General features: G+C 50.2%; 3 protein-coding genes across 3 annotated transcripts; 1 reads left to right on the top strand and 2 right to left on the bottom strand.

The window, feature by feature from the left end:
* Nucleotides 1-2,090: 2,090 nt before the first annotated feature.
* On the bottom strand, nucleotides 2,091-4,808 carry N7459_007272 (uncharacterized protein; the record flags this gene model as incomplete). The annotated part of the gene is made up of 1 exon (XM_056946440.1): nucleotides 2,091-4,808. The coding sequence occupies one exon, from the start codon at nucleotides 4,806-4,808 to the stop codon at nucleotides 2,091-2,093; it is 2,718 nt and encodes a 905-aa protein (XP_056798439.1).
* Nucleotides 4,809-5,803: 995 nt separating this feature from the next.
* Nucleotides 5,804-6,833, bottom strand: N7459_007271 (putative adenosine deaminase; the record flags this gene model as incomplete). The annotated part of the gene is made up of 3 exons (XM_056946439.1): nucleotides 5,804-5,989; nucleotides 6,072-6,738; nucleotides 6,787-6,833. 3 exons carry the CDS (start codon nucleotides 6,831-6,833, stop codon nucleotides 5,804-5,806), a joined length of 900 nt encoding a protein of 299 aa, XP_056798438.1.
* A 242-nt stretch (nucleotides 6,834-7,075) lies between these two features.
* On the top strand, nucleotides 7,076-7,402 carry N7459_007270 (uncharacterized protein; the record flags this gene model as incomplete). Its single annotated transcript, XM_056946438.1, has 1 exon — nucleotides 7,076-7,402. One exon carries the CDS (start codon nucleotides 7,076-7,078, stop codon nucleotides 7,400-7,402), a length of 327 nt encoding a protein of 108 aa, XP_056798437.1.
* Nucleotides 7,403-14,537: the final 7,135 nt, after the last annotated feature.

The following is a 14,537-nucleotide window of genomic DNA, read 5'->3' as shown; positions in this document are numbered from 1 at the left end:
CTGATTCTATCACTAACTAATTTAGATATTAACTAGATAAAGACTAGTTTTGTTTATCACTTTAACCTAACCAATAATAAATATATTAAATAGTTTACCAGTATTAATATTAATTTTAAAGCTAATAGATCAATTTATCTTTATTAAATATCCTATACAGATAAGATCTTAGTATATTTTGGTATAATAACCTATAAACCAGTGCTAACTCCCTTTATTGATAAAAATATCCTATAACCTTCTTAATTAACAGCTTCCAGTAACAATATTAACTTATATAGGAAGATAGTTAGATTATTTATATAGCTAATAGTCTTAACAAGACTAGATATCGCCTATACTGTTACTAAACTTACACAGTATATATATAATCCCTTTTAGGACTATCTAACTGCTCTTCGCCATATCTTTCAATATCTTTCCAGCACTAAGACCCTAGGGATTATCTACTATCCTATATTAATTAATAGCTTACTCAGCTACTATAACGCTGACTAGGTAGGATAACACTCTAAGGACTATATATCAACCTCTAGCTACATCTTTAAGCTCACTAAGGGCCCTATTACTTAGGTATTGAAGAAATAGACTGCAGTTGCACTAAGTAGTATAGAAGCTGAATACATCGCAGCATCACTTTCTTATCAGGAAGTGATATAGATTCAACAGTTCCTTAATAAGATAGGACTCTCTAAACTAACACCACGACCTACGCCTATCTATAGAGATAACAAAGGATATCTTGATTTAACCAGGAATCCTGAATTCCATTAGCGTACACATCACATCGCTATCAAATGGCATTATATACGCGATAAGGTGCGCAAGCTTATCTGCACATTCCAACAGGTCTCCTCGGTTGAATAGGTCGCTGATGGTTTAACCAAACCGCTTAAATGGACTAAACATAACCGTTTTATTAGCTTACTGGGTCTTACGACCTAAACTGCGCTTTCCTGCGCTGATTCCTGGCCTCTGATTGGCCAGATCAAATTGCATACTCGATGGACGTCGATATCATCTGTATCTACAGCTCGGTAGCTAGGGGGGTGTTCGTATGTGGGTATCACATGACCCACACACTTAAGCTTCCTCTTATGTAGATAGATCCTCCATCATCATCATTCATATGCATGGTCATCCTTCCATCGTACAACCTCACTCTCTCACTCTTGAAGGGGTTTGGAAGACAAGATAAATTTGGTATGGAAGATGAGGAAGGAAAGAAAGATCAGGATTGAAAGACTGACCAACTTCATTTAAAAGGGAGCCAGAATTCGAAAGCCAAGTACTAAGCCTACTATGGAGTCTTTTGAAGCATAATTTCTGTTACCTTATTGAGTAGATGCCGACGCCCATTCAAACTTGTACTTTCCTCGATAAGGGTACCCAAAAGTTCGCATCCATGGTAGGGCCATGTATTGAAACAAGGGGCTGTTACTTTCAAATTTGCCCACGCTGAATATATGTTTGCACTCCGCATTTATAGAAAGAGATTGTTGGGAAAGCCACCACGTACTATGCCATATTTGTACACGGACGTCAAAGAGCTTAGGGCACCCACCGAAACCCCCTAGGCCTGAGGATACAAAAAGCAGATGCAAAACAAAGGATCAAAATGTTAGCAAAGAGAAGAGCAAAAGAAAACGATAATAATATGTTATCTTGCATACTTCTCATGTCCTTTAGAGTTTGACAGATCGCGGCGGTTCAAGTCTACCTAATGTAAGTCTATTTGGATGCGTCTCACGATCTCCCTAACCGTACGTCATGGTGAAATCACCAGAAGCTTGACTGAAATAAAAGCTGGTCAATTAGTCGGGGATTCAATGCCTTTGGACCTTTTGTGAAAGGAAACGAGGGAGTACAGGGTCTAGGGAAGTAATGAACTTGGTATTTCCATTGCAAGTGACACTGGCTAAACTGTCTTATTTCCTCGCCTCAATCTTCTAATGGCTTCTTCAGACACACCCAGATGACTCTTTGATGGGGTATGATGAGTGTAAACCAATTTTTTCCAATTAAATAGGGGTTTCAAAAAATTATGAAGATCATCAACTTTTAACGAGGATATCTCATTGTAATCCCCTTCAGCCCTCCCATCGGAATCGACCTTCCTTCAAAGTCTTGACCACTCCCAGGGGCAAGAACTCACGATTCACAGCCGCCAGACTCCCGTAGGTGCGCACCATCTCCTTGTGGTATAGCTCTGCCACCCAACGCCAATAAGGCGACATCTTTTTCCAGTCCGCCGAAATCGATCCCAGCTTAGGCGTTCCGTGGGCATCCTTGGTAAAACTGGATGTGGGCGAGAGGCTTCGCTCCTCAGGGACTTTTCTGAGGGCTATGTATGCGTCATAAAGGGGAGCGCTGTAAGTCTCTGGGTATTTGTTGTATTCTTCCAGAGACATGAACGGAAGGGGGCCACCATCGGAGTCGCGCCAGGTCATGCTATAAGGCGAGCCTTGTTTCTCGAACCTTGCTTTGTGTGTCTGGTACAGCATCTCAGTCTCCAAGGCTGCCTTCTGAAGCGTTTTCTGGGGTGTCTGTTTGATCATCTCGCGCATGGCCAGAAGGCGAATGTAGGGGTTCAACAACCCAAGGCCACCCAGTTCCACAGGGTAGTAGAAGAAGCCTTCGGGGAGATTGTGGATGCCGAACCGGTATGCAATCACAGACCGCAAGTAGTCTGTGACACCGCCGCCCTGAAGTTGAGAGACTCTGTTCGAGGATTTGGCAAACAGTGTGCGCTCGATACGACTCAGAGTCGAAACTGCCATATCGATGTGATCTCGCCCGAAACACATGGCAGGCTTCGCGAAGTTGTTGGTGAAAAAGCGCCCAAAATACCCATTCCATGCCTGTACCCACGCAAAGACGCTTTTGCAAGACGACAGTTGCCGGTTTAGCTCTTCAATGTGCTGGTCCACCTGTGTCTGGTCGATGATGAACCTTCCCTGCTCCGCATCGAGAACCAAGAAGCCCCAGCGAATTTCCCCCGTAGGAAGCACGGAGTTCTCCTCTTCGCCAGTTTTGCCCATGCGCACAGTACCGGTCTTTTCCTTGTTAAATTCCAGACCCATCACATTGGCAAAGTCGGTCATAGCAATCCAGGCCTTTTCACAAACCACCTCGGTGCCCCAGAACCAGAAGTCATCATGGAGACGATACAGAAGACCACCGTTGGTGCGCTGGTTGACCACATAATCCATGCAGAATAACACCGATTCCCCGAAAAAGTCGGAAAGGGTATGACTCATTGGAACACCACGCTTGCGAGTCTGTGTTGGAGCATCCGGGCCATCTTGCATGAATTTGAGGGGAGCCTCTAGGAAGACCTTGAAAAAATTCAACCACATCTCCGGAACACCAAAGTATTTGAGTACTGCAAGAATCGTAGTATGCGGCAGGGCAGGTCCAAACCACTGATAGTCAGATCGGATAGCGGTGAATTCTCCTCGCTGGTCCTTGTGAATGAGCGATTCCGTTATCAATAGATGGAGGAGGGAATGCTTTGTATCCAGGGCGTTCTTCGAATTGGAATCATCGTCGTAGTTTCGAGCACCCTCAATGTTCGATTCGGGTAGTTGGCTCATGAAGTAGTCGTCTCTGTAGCTTTCCTGGCGCTTTCCATTGATTCCAGAGTAGGTTGAATCTTCACGGGACCCAAGGGAATGCTTGCGCTTCTCAATATAGTCCTTGGGGATATCTTCGTGCATAGCGGTCCATGCATGAGACTCCAGGAATCTGACAAGCACCTTTCGCAGTTTGACAGCCCATATCGTCCCCAGGTACTGTAGCAACAGACTGTCAAGCAGATCTTCGTCCATAAAGACCCGGTACTTGCCATTCAACTGGCGACGCATCTCGATGGGAATGCCATCCTGTCCCCAGCTCCAGCTGTCTAAGGAGGCCATTCGCATGTTAAGGACATCTGCCACTTCTTGTGTGACTTCCTTGTTGCGCATAAACTCTTTGAGGATGATAGATTTTTCATTGCTGAGAAGGTCAGTCCTCATCAGCGCCTTGGATACCCAGTCGAGTTGGTCAACTGTAAACCAACCCCCTCTGGATCCTAGTTCATTCCCAAACTTTTGAAGACTCTCACGGAGCTCTTTGAGGGCTTGTCGCGACAACTTTGTCTGCATGAAGAGCTCATCCAAGAAAGTGTGGATAGATTCCTCGTCCACGTGCGTAGCGGTCGTAAAAACCAAGGACTCCCATTTTGTGCGTTGTTCATGCATCTCCGCACGACCCACGTCTTCGAAGCTGGTGTCGGACTTGGTCGAATTAGAATCATTACTCGACTCCGGAGATGCGCCAGACAGAGTGGTCCGTTCGTCCAGGTGTGTTAACCACTCAGTAACCAAGTTGCTGTAGAAGGCTGCATGCTCGTGTTTCAACTCCAAGAACCGCAGTTCGTTCTCTAGCTGGGTAACCCAATCTCGTACAGTGGCTTCAGATATCGAGGGATCATAGCGGTCCTGCAAAAGGAAGCGACGAATATTGGTGTGATCAGCCTGGTACAGTTGCCCCATACCAGGAGAGGTGACCTCCATATCAGAGTCATCAGAGGAGTCATCATCCAAGTCCAGATCGTCTTTGTCGAGGGTGTCCTTGGAGTAGCCTTTCAGCCGGGACAGTCCATCGAGGAGAGTGCGAGCACGAGTGCGCAGATCTGGCGTGGCATTGGCGGTCTCGAGGATCGCCTCTTTTCTCTTGTTGAAGAGGACGCGTTGTTTGGAAAGTTCGTTGATTTTGGTGGTTGTGATTGACTTGAGTGTTTGAGGGAGAGCGGAGGATGCCATGATGGAAGCGGAGTGAAAGATATAAAGGAATTTTCTGCTTCGTCGTTGGAGATGACGGCGTGAGAGGATATTGTTTGGATGAAGATAGATGAAGACGGATGAGGATTTAAATAGTGTGGCCGAGCAAGCCACTGCAGGCAGAGACAATTTCTGTGTGACTCAAGATCAACCATCAGCAAGCACGATATATTTTCTGATGTCAAGATGTGATGGCGGGCAACACATCCATCTTAGTGTTGGTGGAGAGTTGCTCAATGTGAACGCGAAGCCCCACCGTCGGAAACCCAATCGAGTAAGCACCAACAGCCCTGCGTCTGAATTCTACCTGGAAAAGTATAGGACTATCCACTCTTGCTCTGCGCTATCCTCTATGAAGAGCCCTGTTTCCAATTCGATTCTTGATTCAGGACGTAGGCTATCTTGGTTTCTCAAGAAGGACCCCGATAGCAATGGCTTGTTCCCATGAATTTTTTGCGACTGGCCCGCGTCGGAATATGACACAAAGGCATTTCATTAACAATTCAAGCGAGAAGTGGATTTTGGTATCTCCTGGATACTTGCCTTCTAATTAGTGTTTCTAAGTCCCTCCCTTGGACCATACCTAAGTAGTAAAATAAAAGCAGTAGCATCGAGCCTTGACTTCATTTGAATACCATGGTATGATGAATCAGGGATACATTGGCCTACATGGTCCCATATAAGGAGACAAGACCCAAGAAGGGATCGATGTCATTGGGATCAAGAGCGTTTCCCTCGTCGGAATCTCATCAGTCGCAATATATAAAACAATCAATGCCCAGGTGAAAGCAAGTTCATGACTTTACGGCGAAAAGGTTCGAACTATGCATTTTTGTGAATAATTTATGGGAGAGATTACCCCTATGCTACTTATACTGAGCTATATCTACTTGATTCTATTGTAAATACCTAAAAGGGTGCCTGGTTGATCCTGAAGTTTGAAGATGCAGGCAAGGGTACCCCCAACCTGCACGGTATTAGTTCAATGCCGCAAACTCACGAATAAGTCCCTGTAACCTTTTCTTCTCCTTCTGACCACCAAAAATAGCGTCGATTGAGTTCGAGCACAAGCTCACCAGGTCAGCCCGGCCAAGGCCAAAATGTTGTGCGGCGAGAAGATATTCATTCGACACGGGACTACAGAAGAAGCCCACGTCATCGGTCTAGAAATAGTCAGCCAAGGTGAGTTCATACCTTTCAGATGAATGAAATCCAACACTGTATGGATCACTGGGCAAACCTTACACACAAGGCAATTGGGCAATGCTCATGCCTCCACGCCCCAAAATGATGATCCAGAAACCCGCCATTGATCAGCTTCGCATGCACATTGCAAGACATGCACAGCTCCAGCCCAAGCCTGCGCTTCACAATCTCCTCCCTGAAGGCATCAGGTACATGGATCACATGCCCAAGCCGATCAGGCTGGAATGACAGCAAGGCAGCCAGTTCCGCCGGCGTGCCCGAGGCCGGTGTCTCGGCAAAGTGCAGCGTAATCCCCAACCCATGGGCTTTAGCTCGGGCGAATGCCGCCCGGTAGATTCCGACGTCGCCTTGTGTCGGATTCCCGCAGAGGTCGACGCCGACAACCCCGCGTGACTTGTTGGCGATGGCGAGGTCAATGATTTCTATTGCTTCGGTGGGGGTGGTATTTCCTCGATCGAGGGCGAGGATGAGGAAGACGGACATGTCTTGGGTGGTTACTTTGAATGTGTTGATAGTATCTAGGACCGTTGAGAGATATTCTTCTCTGGTTATATTGGCTTCTGGGGATGCGCGGGGGATGGTGCGGAGTTCTAGATAGCGGACTCCGTCATGGAGGAAGTCATGCAGAACGGAGTTTGTGGCGTATGCGAGGCTTTCCAGGTCATTGCATAGCTGGTATATGAGTTTGGAGAACACTTGGAAGAAGCTACGCTGCGATGTTAGCAGGCAGAAGTGGACGTTTGGGACGGTTCACAAGGTGACTTGCGTCTGCAGAGTATAGTCGACCTTGCCGGGGGGCATCTGAATCAAAGGATCTTCGATGGCGAAGTCTGGAAATTTCGCTTTCTTCTGTTTCCATATCTCGTGGAGACACTGACGACTAATGCTACCGCTGAGATGGGCATGCAGCTGGAACGAAGCGGGGAAGTCAATCAGCCTAGAAACCCCACAACGACTCTCGAAGAAACACAAGAGTAGGCTGTACCTCGACTTTGGGCAGTGCTTTTGTGAATCTATTATCAACTGGAGCAGAGAGATCCATCATGGCCAAGGGTCGAGCCAAGTCCAGCAAGTGGGTGTTGAGAGGGGAAAAGCAAGAATTGGCAAGAACGGCAATGCGAGATCGAACGCTGCAAATCACCGATCACATTGCAGACGACTCTGCCAACATCCACACCACAACCATCACCCTGTCAGTATACTCCGTTTACTTCGGCGCAGCTCGACCATCGCCCGTTGAAAAGATCCACGATCCCCACACGGTCAAATTCCCCCGCAACCACGGCTCTGCTCTCGTATTACGAGTGGGATCGCAGTTCACACCCGTCCGGAAACGAACCACGTCGGTCCAGAAATCATACCGTGTGTAATACATATTCCCATTGTACGCAGAATCCGGTAGCGAGCGGCAAGGCGAGACATACACTACCCAGTATGGAAACGGTGGAAACGACCTCCCTGTCTTGGTAATCCGAGCTGGCTGTTGTGACCGGAACCGGATCAGACACCGGTGGAAATAGTCGACCCTTCTCTATCTAGGACTGTATCGATGCCCCGGTTGCCAACATCTTTGACACCTCCCACTTGCCAGTGTCACCGAGTCCGCGCACACCTGGCTTCAGGGCTGTGATTTGTGCGTGGCCAGTTTCGTATTGATTGCACCTCGCCAGATAGCGTGGTGAAAAGTGGAGTGGGGCGAGAGAGTCACCAAGGTGTCCTGTCTGCTTGGTCTCTTTTCCATACGAGGGATCCATAACCATCATGTTTTGTGTTTCTCAAGTAGTATTTGAATATTCATTGTGGATGCTAACGGGGAATTTCGAATGCGCGATTCCGCGACCATCTAAAATGAGGCCGAGACTACCCTGGCGACCCGGGCCACTGGAAAGTGCGTTTCACAATATGCGAGCGACCAGGCCAAATGCATGCAATCGTCGATTTTAGTCAATCATGATGGGGGATCTCGAAAGAGTACTAAGAATAGCGACCGGGGCAATCGCCGTATAGACAACGTTCCGACACCAATGCGTTGTACCAGCAACCCGACGGCATCGGCCATCGGTCATTTACGGGAACCTCACATGGTCAAGGCTATGGGGAGTCAGCCTCCACTGCCGTGTTTGGTACGTCGACCTCCCTTGTGGGAATCATGAATATGGCACCCCGCTAGAGCGCCTTTCTGATACGGTTGGGATCAAGCGAGGTCTTGGCCACGGGCGAGCGTCACGGACGACGGTCTGAGGGCCATCCGCCCGACCCGTGCCGCTGGCGCAACATTTCAGAGGTCCTGAGCACAAGGCGAAATCAAGCCCACGACCAAGGCCAAGGCATTTGGAATGGCTATGCCTATGCTCTCGTCACGTTGGTTGGGGCCAACGCAGAGCGATCAGCGCCAGAGCGCCCCCGATGATGTCGGCCGTTCGATGATGGCAGCAGTTCCTGCAAGTGAGATCAAGTTGCGGCTGATAATTCGATTGGGTTGATGGAAGCCACGTTGTCCACGGCGAATTCCCGAGTGGGGGCCTTGCTTTAGATAGTTAGTTATGAAGCCCACTATATATGTAATCTTTTTTTTCAGCCCCAGATCCGCGCGACGATGGGTCGTGGAGCCCACCCGTTTTGATGGGTGATGTTTCCATCCCCTGGTACGGTATGCTTGGTGCGGTTGGTTGTTATGGTTGTTCCCTGTAAAGAATGATAAGTGGAACGACACTGCGACTACCGGTTGACTGGCTGCCAATCTTGAGAAATCTCCACTGCTTCAAATATAGCGTGTTTATGGGTATACATGTATCCATTGTCAAACACATCGTGAAGGCCCGCGTGGCTCGGGAGTTGAAACGTCTCGAATCCGTGAAATTCCACAGCTAGGCTAGGAAGTGACGTTCGCCCTTGAGCTAGAGGGACCTGTCAGACCACCTGGGACGCTCGTAGAGTCTATACTCGCCGGTGCGGGGTCTCGTTTGAGGCTGAGCGCTGTGATTGATAGCTCCAGACGTCGGCGTGCAGCACCGCCGTGGCTGGCGGAGTCAACATTAGCAGAATTCCATCACTATTGGGATAAAGTGGCGTGAATACTTAGAAAGTCACTCAATCATGCAGTAGGAGCGGAACGAGGATGGGTCCATCCTTTTGGTTCGGACGAAGCCCGCTGGACTCAGAAGATTCCCCGCTCTCAGCCCAGTAATGCGCGCCACAGCCTCGCTGGTAGATCCATTTTCGGCGGATGAATCCATGCCACCTGCTTTAGAAGAGGGACACTTGTAACCGACGCATTGACCACGCTCGCGAGATTGGTGAGCAGAAGCACACGGTGTCAGATCGGCCACTTTGCAACTCTTGCACCGGAGAAAGCTGCTCAATCTCCGAAACTGGCTCATATCGAGAAAGGAATTTCTGAGGTCGCATGACCCGCTCCGATGAGGGGACCAGTCGCCCGGAGTCTGTCCAACAAGTGCTGCAGAGGCATATCTGATGCGAGGATCTCATGATGCTTCTTTCGGCGGACGTTCGCACCATGGGATTTGGCCAATTCCGTCTTTCGTCTTTCATGCAGAAGGTTTCGAGCGGTGAGATCTGCATCAAAGAGCAAGTCGTCATCAGCAGCCTTGACGCCGTCAATATGTGGAAGAACGTCATTGCAAACGGGACTGACGAGGGTGTCTTGGCTCGCTGATTGGGCATATGGGCGCGAACCATCGCATCTCCTCCTTCCCTGCAGCGTTGCACCGGTTGCCTGGCAAAGGGGAAACCTTCGACAAGGGCTCCCCGGGGTCACATGGTGTACGCGGCGAGATGAGAGATCGAAAGGCAAAAAGCGCTCTCCCGCGGCCGTTGCGATTCGGGCCGGGCCAGCCACGCCACGCTATTCGACGCCTGACTGGGATTCAGCAGACGGGACACTGCATTCGCAGAGGGGTCCGAGGATGACAGAATGATACTCCTGCACCATGGTCGGTGGAGTGGAACCCGAGCATAGTTGATACTAAGCATCGAAGACGCATCGAAGGATCCGAACGGGGGCTGAGCCGAGGGTGGCTGCAGATGAGACAAGACCGGGATGTTTGGATTGGGATTAGGATCCGAAGGAGGGGAAGCAGGAAAGGAGAGAGAGAGGGTTGAAGGGCGTCATGACTGCATGGCGACTTCAGCTTCGACGAGATGCCAACGTACAGCAGTGCAAGATGTAGAAGGAAAAAGAAAGTGCGGGGAAACGGTCGCGGTGGTAAATGAACAACCGCATTTTCCGGGAGAATGAGGGAAACGAGAAAACGAGTCCAAGACAACTTAGATGGCAGATGCACTACCAAGGACCAAGGCAGGACTAGAGTCTTCATGGCTGTGAGGATTGGCATACTTCACATAGGCATCCATCACGATGCTGGGCGTGGCCCGAATGAGGCGCAACGGTTCCATCCCGCTGGGTCTGGCGCACTCCTCCCTTTGGGGACTGGTCAGTTTCCCTTCGGGGTTGGTCTTGCGCGCTGGGACCATCTTTCATTCCCGAGAGGTCATCAGGGCATCGAAACGCCATGGTAACTATGGAGATGAGAAATAATCCCCCAGCCCCTCTCCTGAAGATCAATCCAGGAGAAGTACAATATGGGGTAATTCCTTTTTTACAGTACATTATTATTCTTTTCTTTGATTATAGCCATTTTTATTGCCTGCCGCCTACTGTCATTGACCACGCTAGGGACTGCACCCCTGAAAGAATGTGCAAGTTCAACGGTGACTGGCTGAGGGGAGATCCCCTGGCTTCTGTTAGTCCTAACGCCATTGGTCTCTATTGGATATGCGTTGACTGACGTTGTATCGAGTAACGGATCGGTAACTGGTGGCCGCCAATACCTGTTGCATACCGTATGCGTATGGAAAGACCAGAACAGGTCCAGTACGCATGAAATTACCCTGTATATATACATACGCACCATCGAGGAAATAATACTTGAACATGGATTCTCTCGCGTGCACGTCTTCATGATGTCATACATCGTCCCTCGGAACCTTTGGTCCTGAATTGGCATTATCGGCCGGGCAGGTCATCAATATGGGCTCCGGGACACTTTGACGGAGGCTGGTTTTGGGCAGCCAAAATCATATTAGGGTCTTTCGGAAGGATTTAGGGAGCAAGAGTCAGGCCGGACACAACTGCGAAGGTTGAACGACTCAGGAGTAACTAGTACATCAGCTTGGGCCCCGCAGAATTCAAGGGCCAAGATTTTCTTTTCCTCTTTTCCTCTTTTTTCTTGGTTCTCCCTTCTCATCTTGTGTTCGACCGAAGATTCAGCGTCGTAGGGCAGGGACCACGAGAAAGCGGGGGCGAGGGGGCCGCTATGCGCTATGTATATCTAGGGCGTGTTGATCGTAGCAAGGAGCGGCTGCAAGATTGACTGGTATTACTTACATGGCGTTGCATCAGTAATCCTTGGATATTGGCAGGGCTGTTGGTTACCCCTTGGCCCTAGGCTGGTATTGGTCACACTGGGGGTTCTCTCAAGATCATCACCGGAGGATTAGGGTTTGAATTGGATTTTTGCAATGCTTTCTGTTCAGTTTACAGGGAGCTCGTCCCACTTGTCACACTTGGACTTGTCGCACTCAGCACAACACGGCTCTTTGACGTGCCCACTCTGCAAGATAGACCTACTAGCCCAGTTGGGGCATGGATACGTAGGCTCTCGCGAGATGACGATACTGGTGAATCATGATTTGGTTTGATTATTATTTAATATTACACGAACGACCCTGTCAACCAGTGGGCCTCCCCAGTCCACGAAAGCACAACGTTAACGCCCCCCACTCAAGCCAATGGAAGAACCCAAGAATCTTGGAAGGAATCACGCCCGCCACTTTTCTCCCTCTCGGGTAACCTGGATTCTGGTGTTCAGTGTTTGCTCGCGAGCGACCAGGTCGGGTTCGTGATTGGATTTCCAGGCGTCACCGCTAGTGCTGGAAATGAAATGTCACTGTCACGAGAACGCAATGACTGTCCCGCAGAGGCCGAATCGCCCCCTCCGCCATACTCCGTGCAGCAGCTCTCGTTACGATAGGGAGTTAAGGAGCACGGAATACCGAGAGAGGCAGCAAGCCGTACATCAGTAGCAGTGTAGGATTGGGGCCCGATACTTCCCCCTTCCTTTCCCGTCCGCGATCAACAGGATTGTCGCCGACCGTCCGGTCGGATTCCCACTTGGCGCCGCTGACTGGATATCGGAAGAAGATGGAAGCACGGGCAGACCGCGATAGGAAGGCTTTGGACGCTCTCAGCTCAGCCAAGCACGCAAGATTATCATCACGTTTTTCTGTCACCAGACATGACCCCTACACTACCTGCATCCTGGGCCCGCGCACCACTTTGGCCGGGCATGGCGAGATGTCTGAGCCTCTTGCTAGGTAGGGCGGCGATGCTTTACGGATCAACGTTCGCGTCGACGTCTCCATGGTAAAACCGCCACAACCGCCGTATACATGGCGGCGCACGGATCGGTCAAAAAAACCAGAAATGGTCAGCAAGACTCGATTCCAATGGCGCCAATGATGCTGGCGTCGATGACTCATTTGCTCTCCCACACGTGCGCGTAACCACTATCGCGGAGGATGTATGTCGAAACGATGTATGTAGATGGACCCGGCCATCTCGGTGGAGATACGTGATCCCACAGAAAATGTGCTGAGCAGCGATCCGGCGATTGGCGCAGGATGGCCTTGCCCTGTTGCCTGGATGCGCGCTACGAGTGACCTGCGTCCACCGGAGGCCTGCAGGGAAGAGTATCAGGCTTGTTATCGACGCTTGTCGCAGGAGTGCTTCTGACGCCCGGGTATAGCGTGAATGCACGGAGCCCAAATCAAGGAGGGACCGAGCAAGAATGCTCCGTCCAGCATCGCCAACACATCAGGTAACGCGGGGTCACCCCGCCGACGTCCTGATCGCGCGCTGCTATCAGACCGAGTTGCGGCTTGTTGCATCGGACATCGTACCTCGCCTGTATCACTAGTCAACACCACTGCAGAGGAGTGCAGGACCGCAGGTACGAGACGAGCTGAAGACGCCCAGGTGGGCTTTCCCCCCGCCTCGTCTGGAGCCGAGGATATGCAAGCTGCGACCTCTGTGATGGCAAGTCCAAGTCCACAGGGAAAAATCTCCTTCAGACCGCTCCTTTTTCACTCGATGCGGTGAGTTGCGAACCCAGGTAAAATGGGGGGAGGGGGAGGCGACACAGACAGTCGGAAACCATCATATCCACTCAATTCGTCAACGCTCAAACATGCGACGATCGCATTGCGGGGACCTCATCTCCTGCACCGCCCGTTTCACTGCCACTCTCCAGCCTCACCAGTGTTTCTTTCGTCTTCCTTTTTTTTTCCTTTCTTTTTTCACCTCTGTCTTTCTCCTCGGGGAGACCAGCCTTGCCCGTTTCCGGCCCCCGGCAAAATAACGGTGTATATGTACTACCGCTTACACTACTATCGGCCTAACCATCCGCACACTTCTGATTTTTTTTTATCGGTTTTCTTTTGCGGTGTATGACGGAGTTACCGCTGGACAACCGCGTTCCCCACCCTAAGATTGGCACTAGTCGAATAGGAGGGAATGATTGATGCGCATCGTGATCGGCCGTCTGTGGCACACGGATTCCTTTCTGCTGTACCCTCCGGGCATGATCTGTTGGGCAGAGATAGCCCCTGCCTGACCGTTGAACAGAAAGATTTTTTTTGGTCTTGCAAGGTCGACATCGTCATGACGATAGGTAGGGATATCCACTAGACTTCGTCGAGTTATGGGGGAGAAACCAGAGATCAAAACGCAGGATTCCGAGGGCTCCGCCGCAGATATGTATGATTCTCCCCCGGGACCAGCGCATCGGTGCTGGGCAGAATAGTCAATGGAGACGCGCTACTTGAAGAAATGACGGCGATGTGGGCCGCTGTACAGGTATGCAACGATACCTCGTTCTCCTTTCTCCCATACATGCACTTACACTTGCCCTCTGTAGTCAAAGGGCTCCAAAAGGCTCCAAAACATGGCCGATGTGGGGGAAATATGAGCCGGTGGTCGCCTACGGAAGTCTGAATGGAAGATAATAGACTGCGATTGGTCTCCACGGCGTCGAAATCCATCAACGCCGCTGTCTCGTCGGCCCTCCGATACACACTTCCACTGTCGTAGAGGTGGCCCCTCCCCCCTTAGACAAAAATAAAAAAAGACCAAGTCGTCATGCTACTTCTTTTGGTTTTCCCTCCCCCATCTGAAACACTGATCGGCCCCCGTTTTGCCGATGGCATTCCCCAGGAATCGTCGGGATCGGCCAATGATACCGCGAGGCGGGCAGGCATTCCACATCGTCATCACATCTCTGACCCAAGCACGCTGATAGGCATCTCGCTCTGGCACCCGCACGGGCGGGATTGGTAGAGTTGTAGCCTGGGTTAGGTACCCGAATGCTATTATCATGAATAGGAATTTCATCCTTTTATTTTCCCATGACTAGTCTTGGGCCGTTA

This window comes from Penicillium hispanicum (genome assembly GCF_028827665.1).
Source record: "Penicillium hispanicum strain IBT 35686 chromosome Unknown utg000006l_segment0_segment0, whole genome shotgun sequence".
Taxonomy (NCBI): Eukaryota; Fungi; Ascomycota; class Eurotiomycetes; order Eurotiales; family Aspergillaceae; genus Penicillium; species Penicillium hispanicum.
This window is presented reverse-complemented; position numbering and strand designations above follow the sequence as displayed.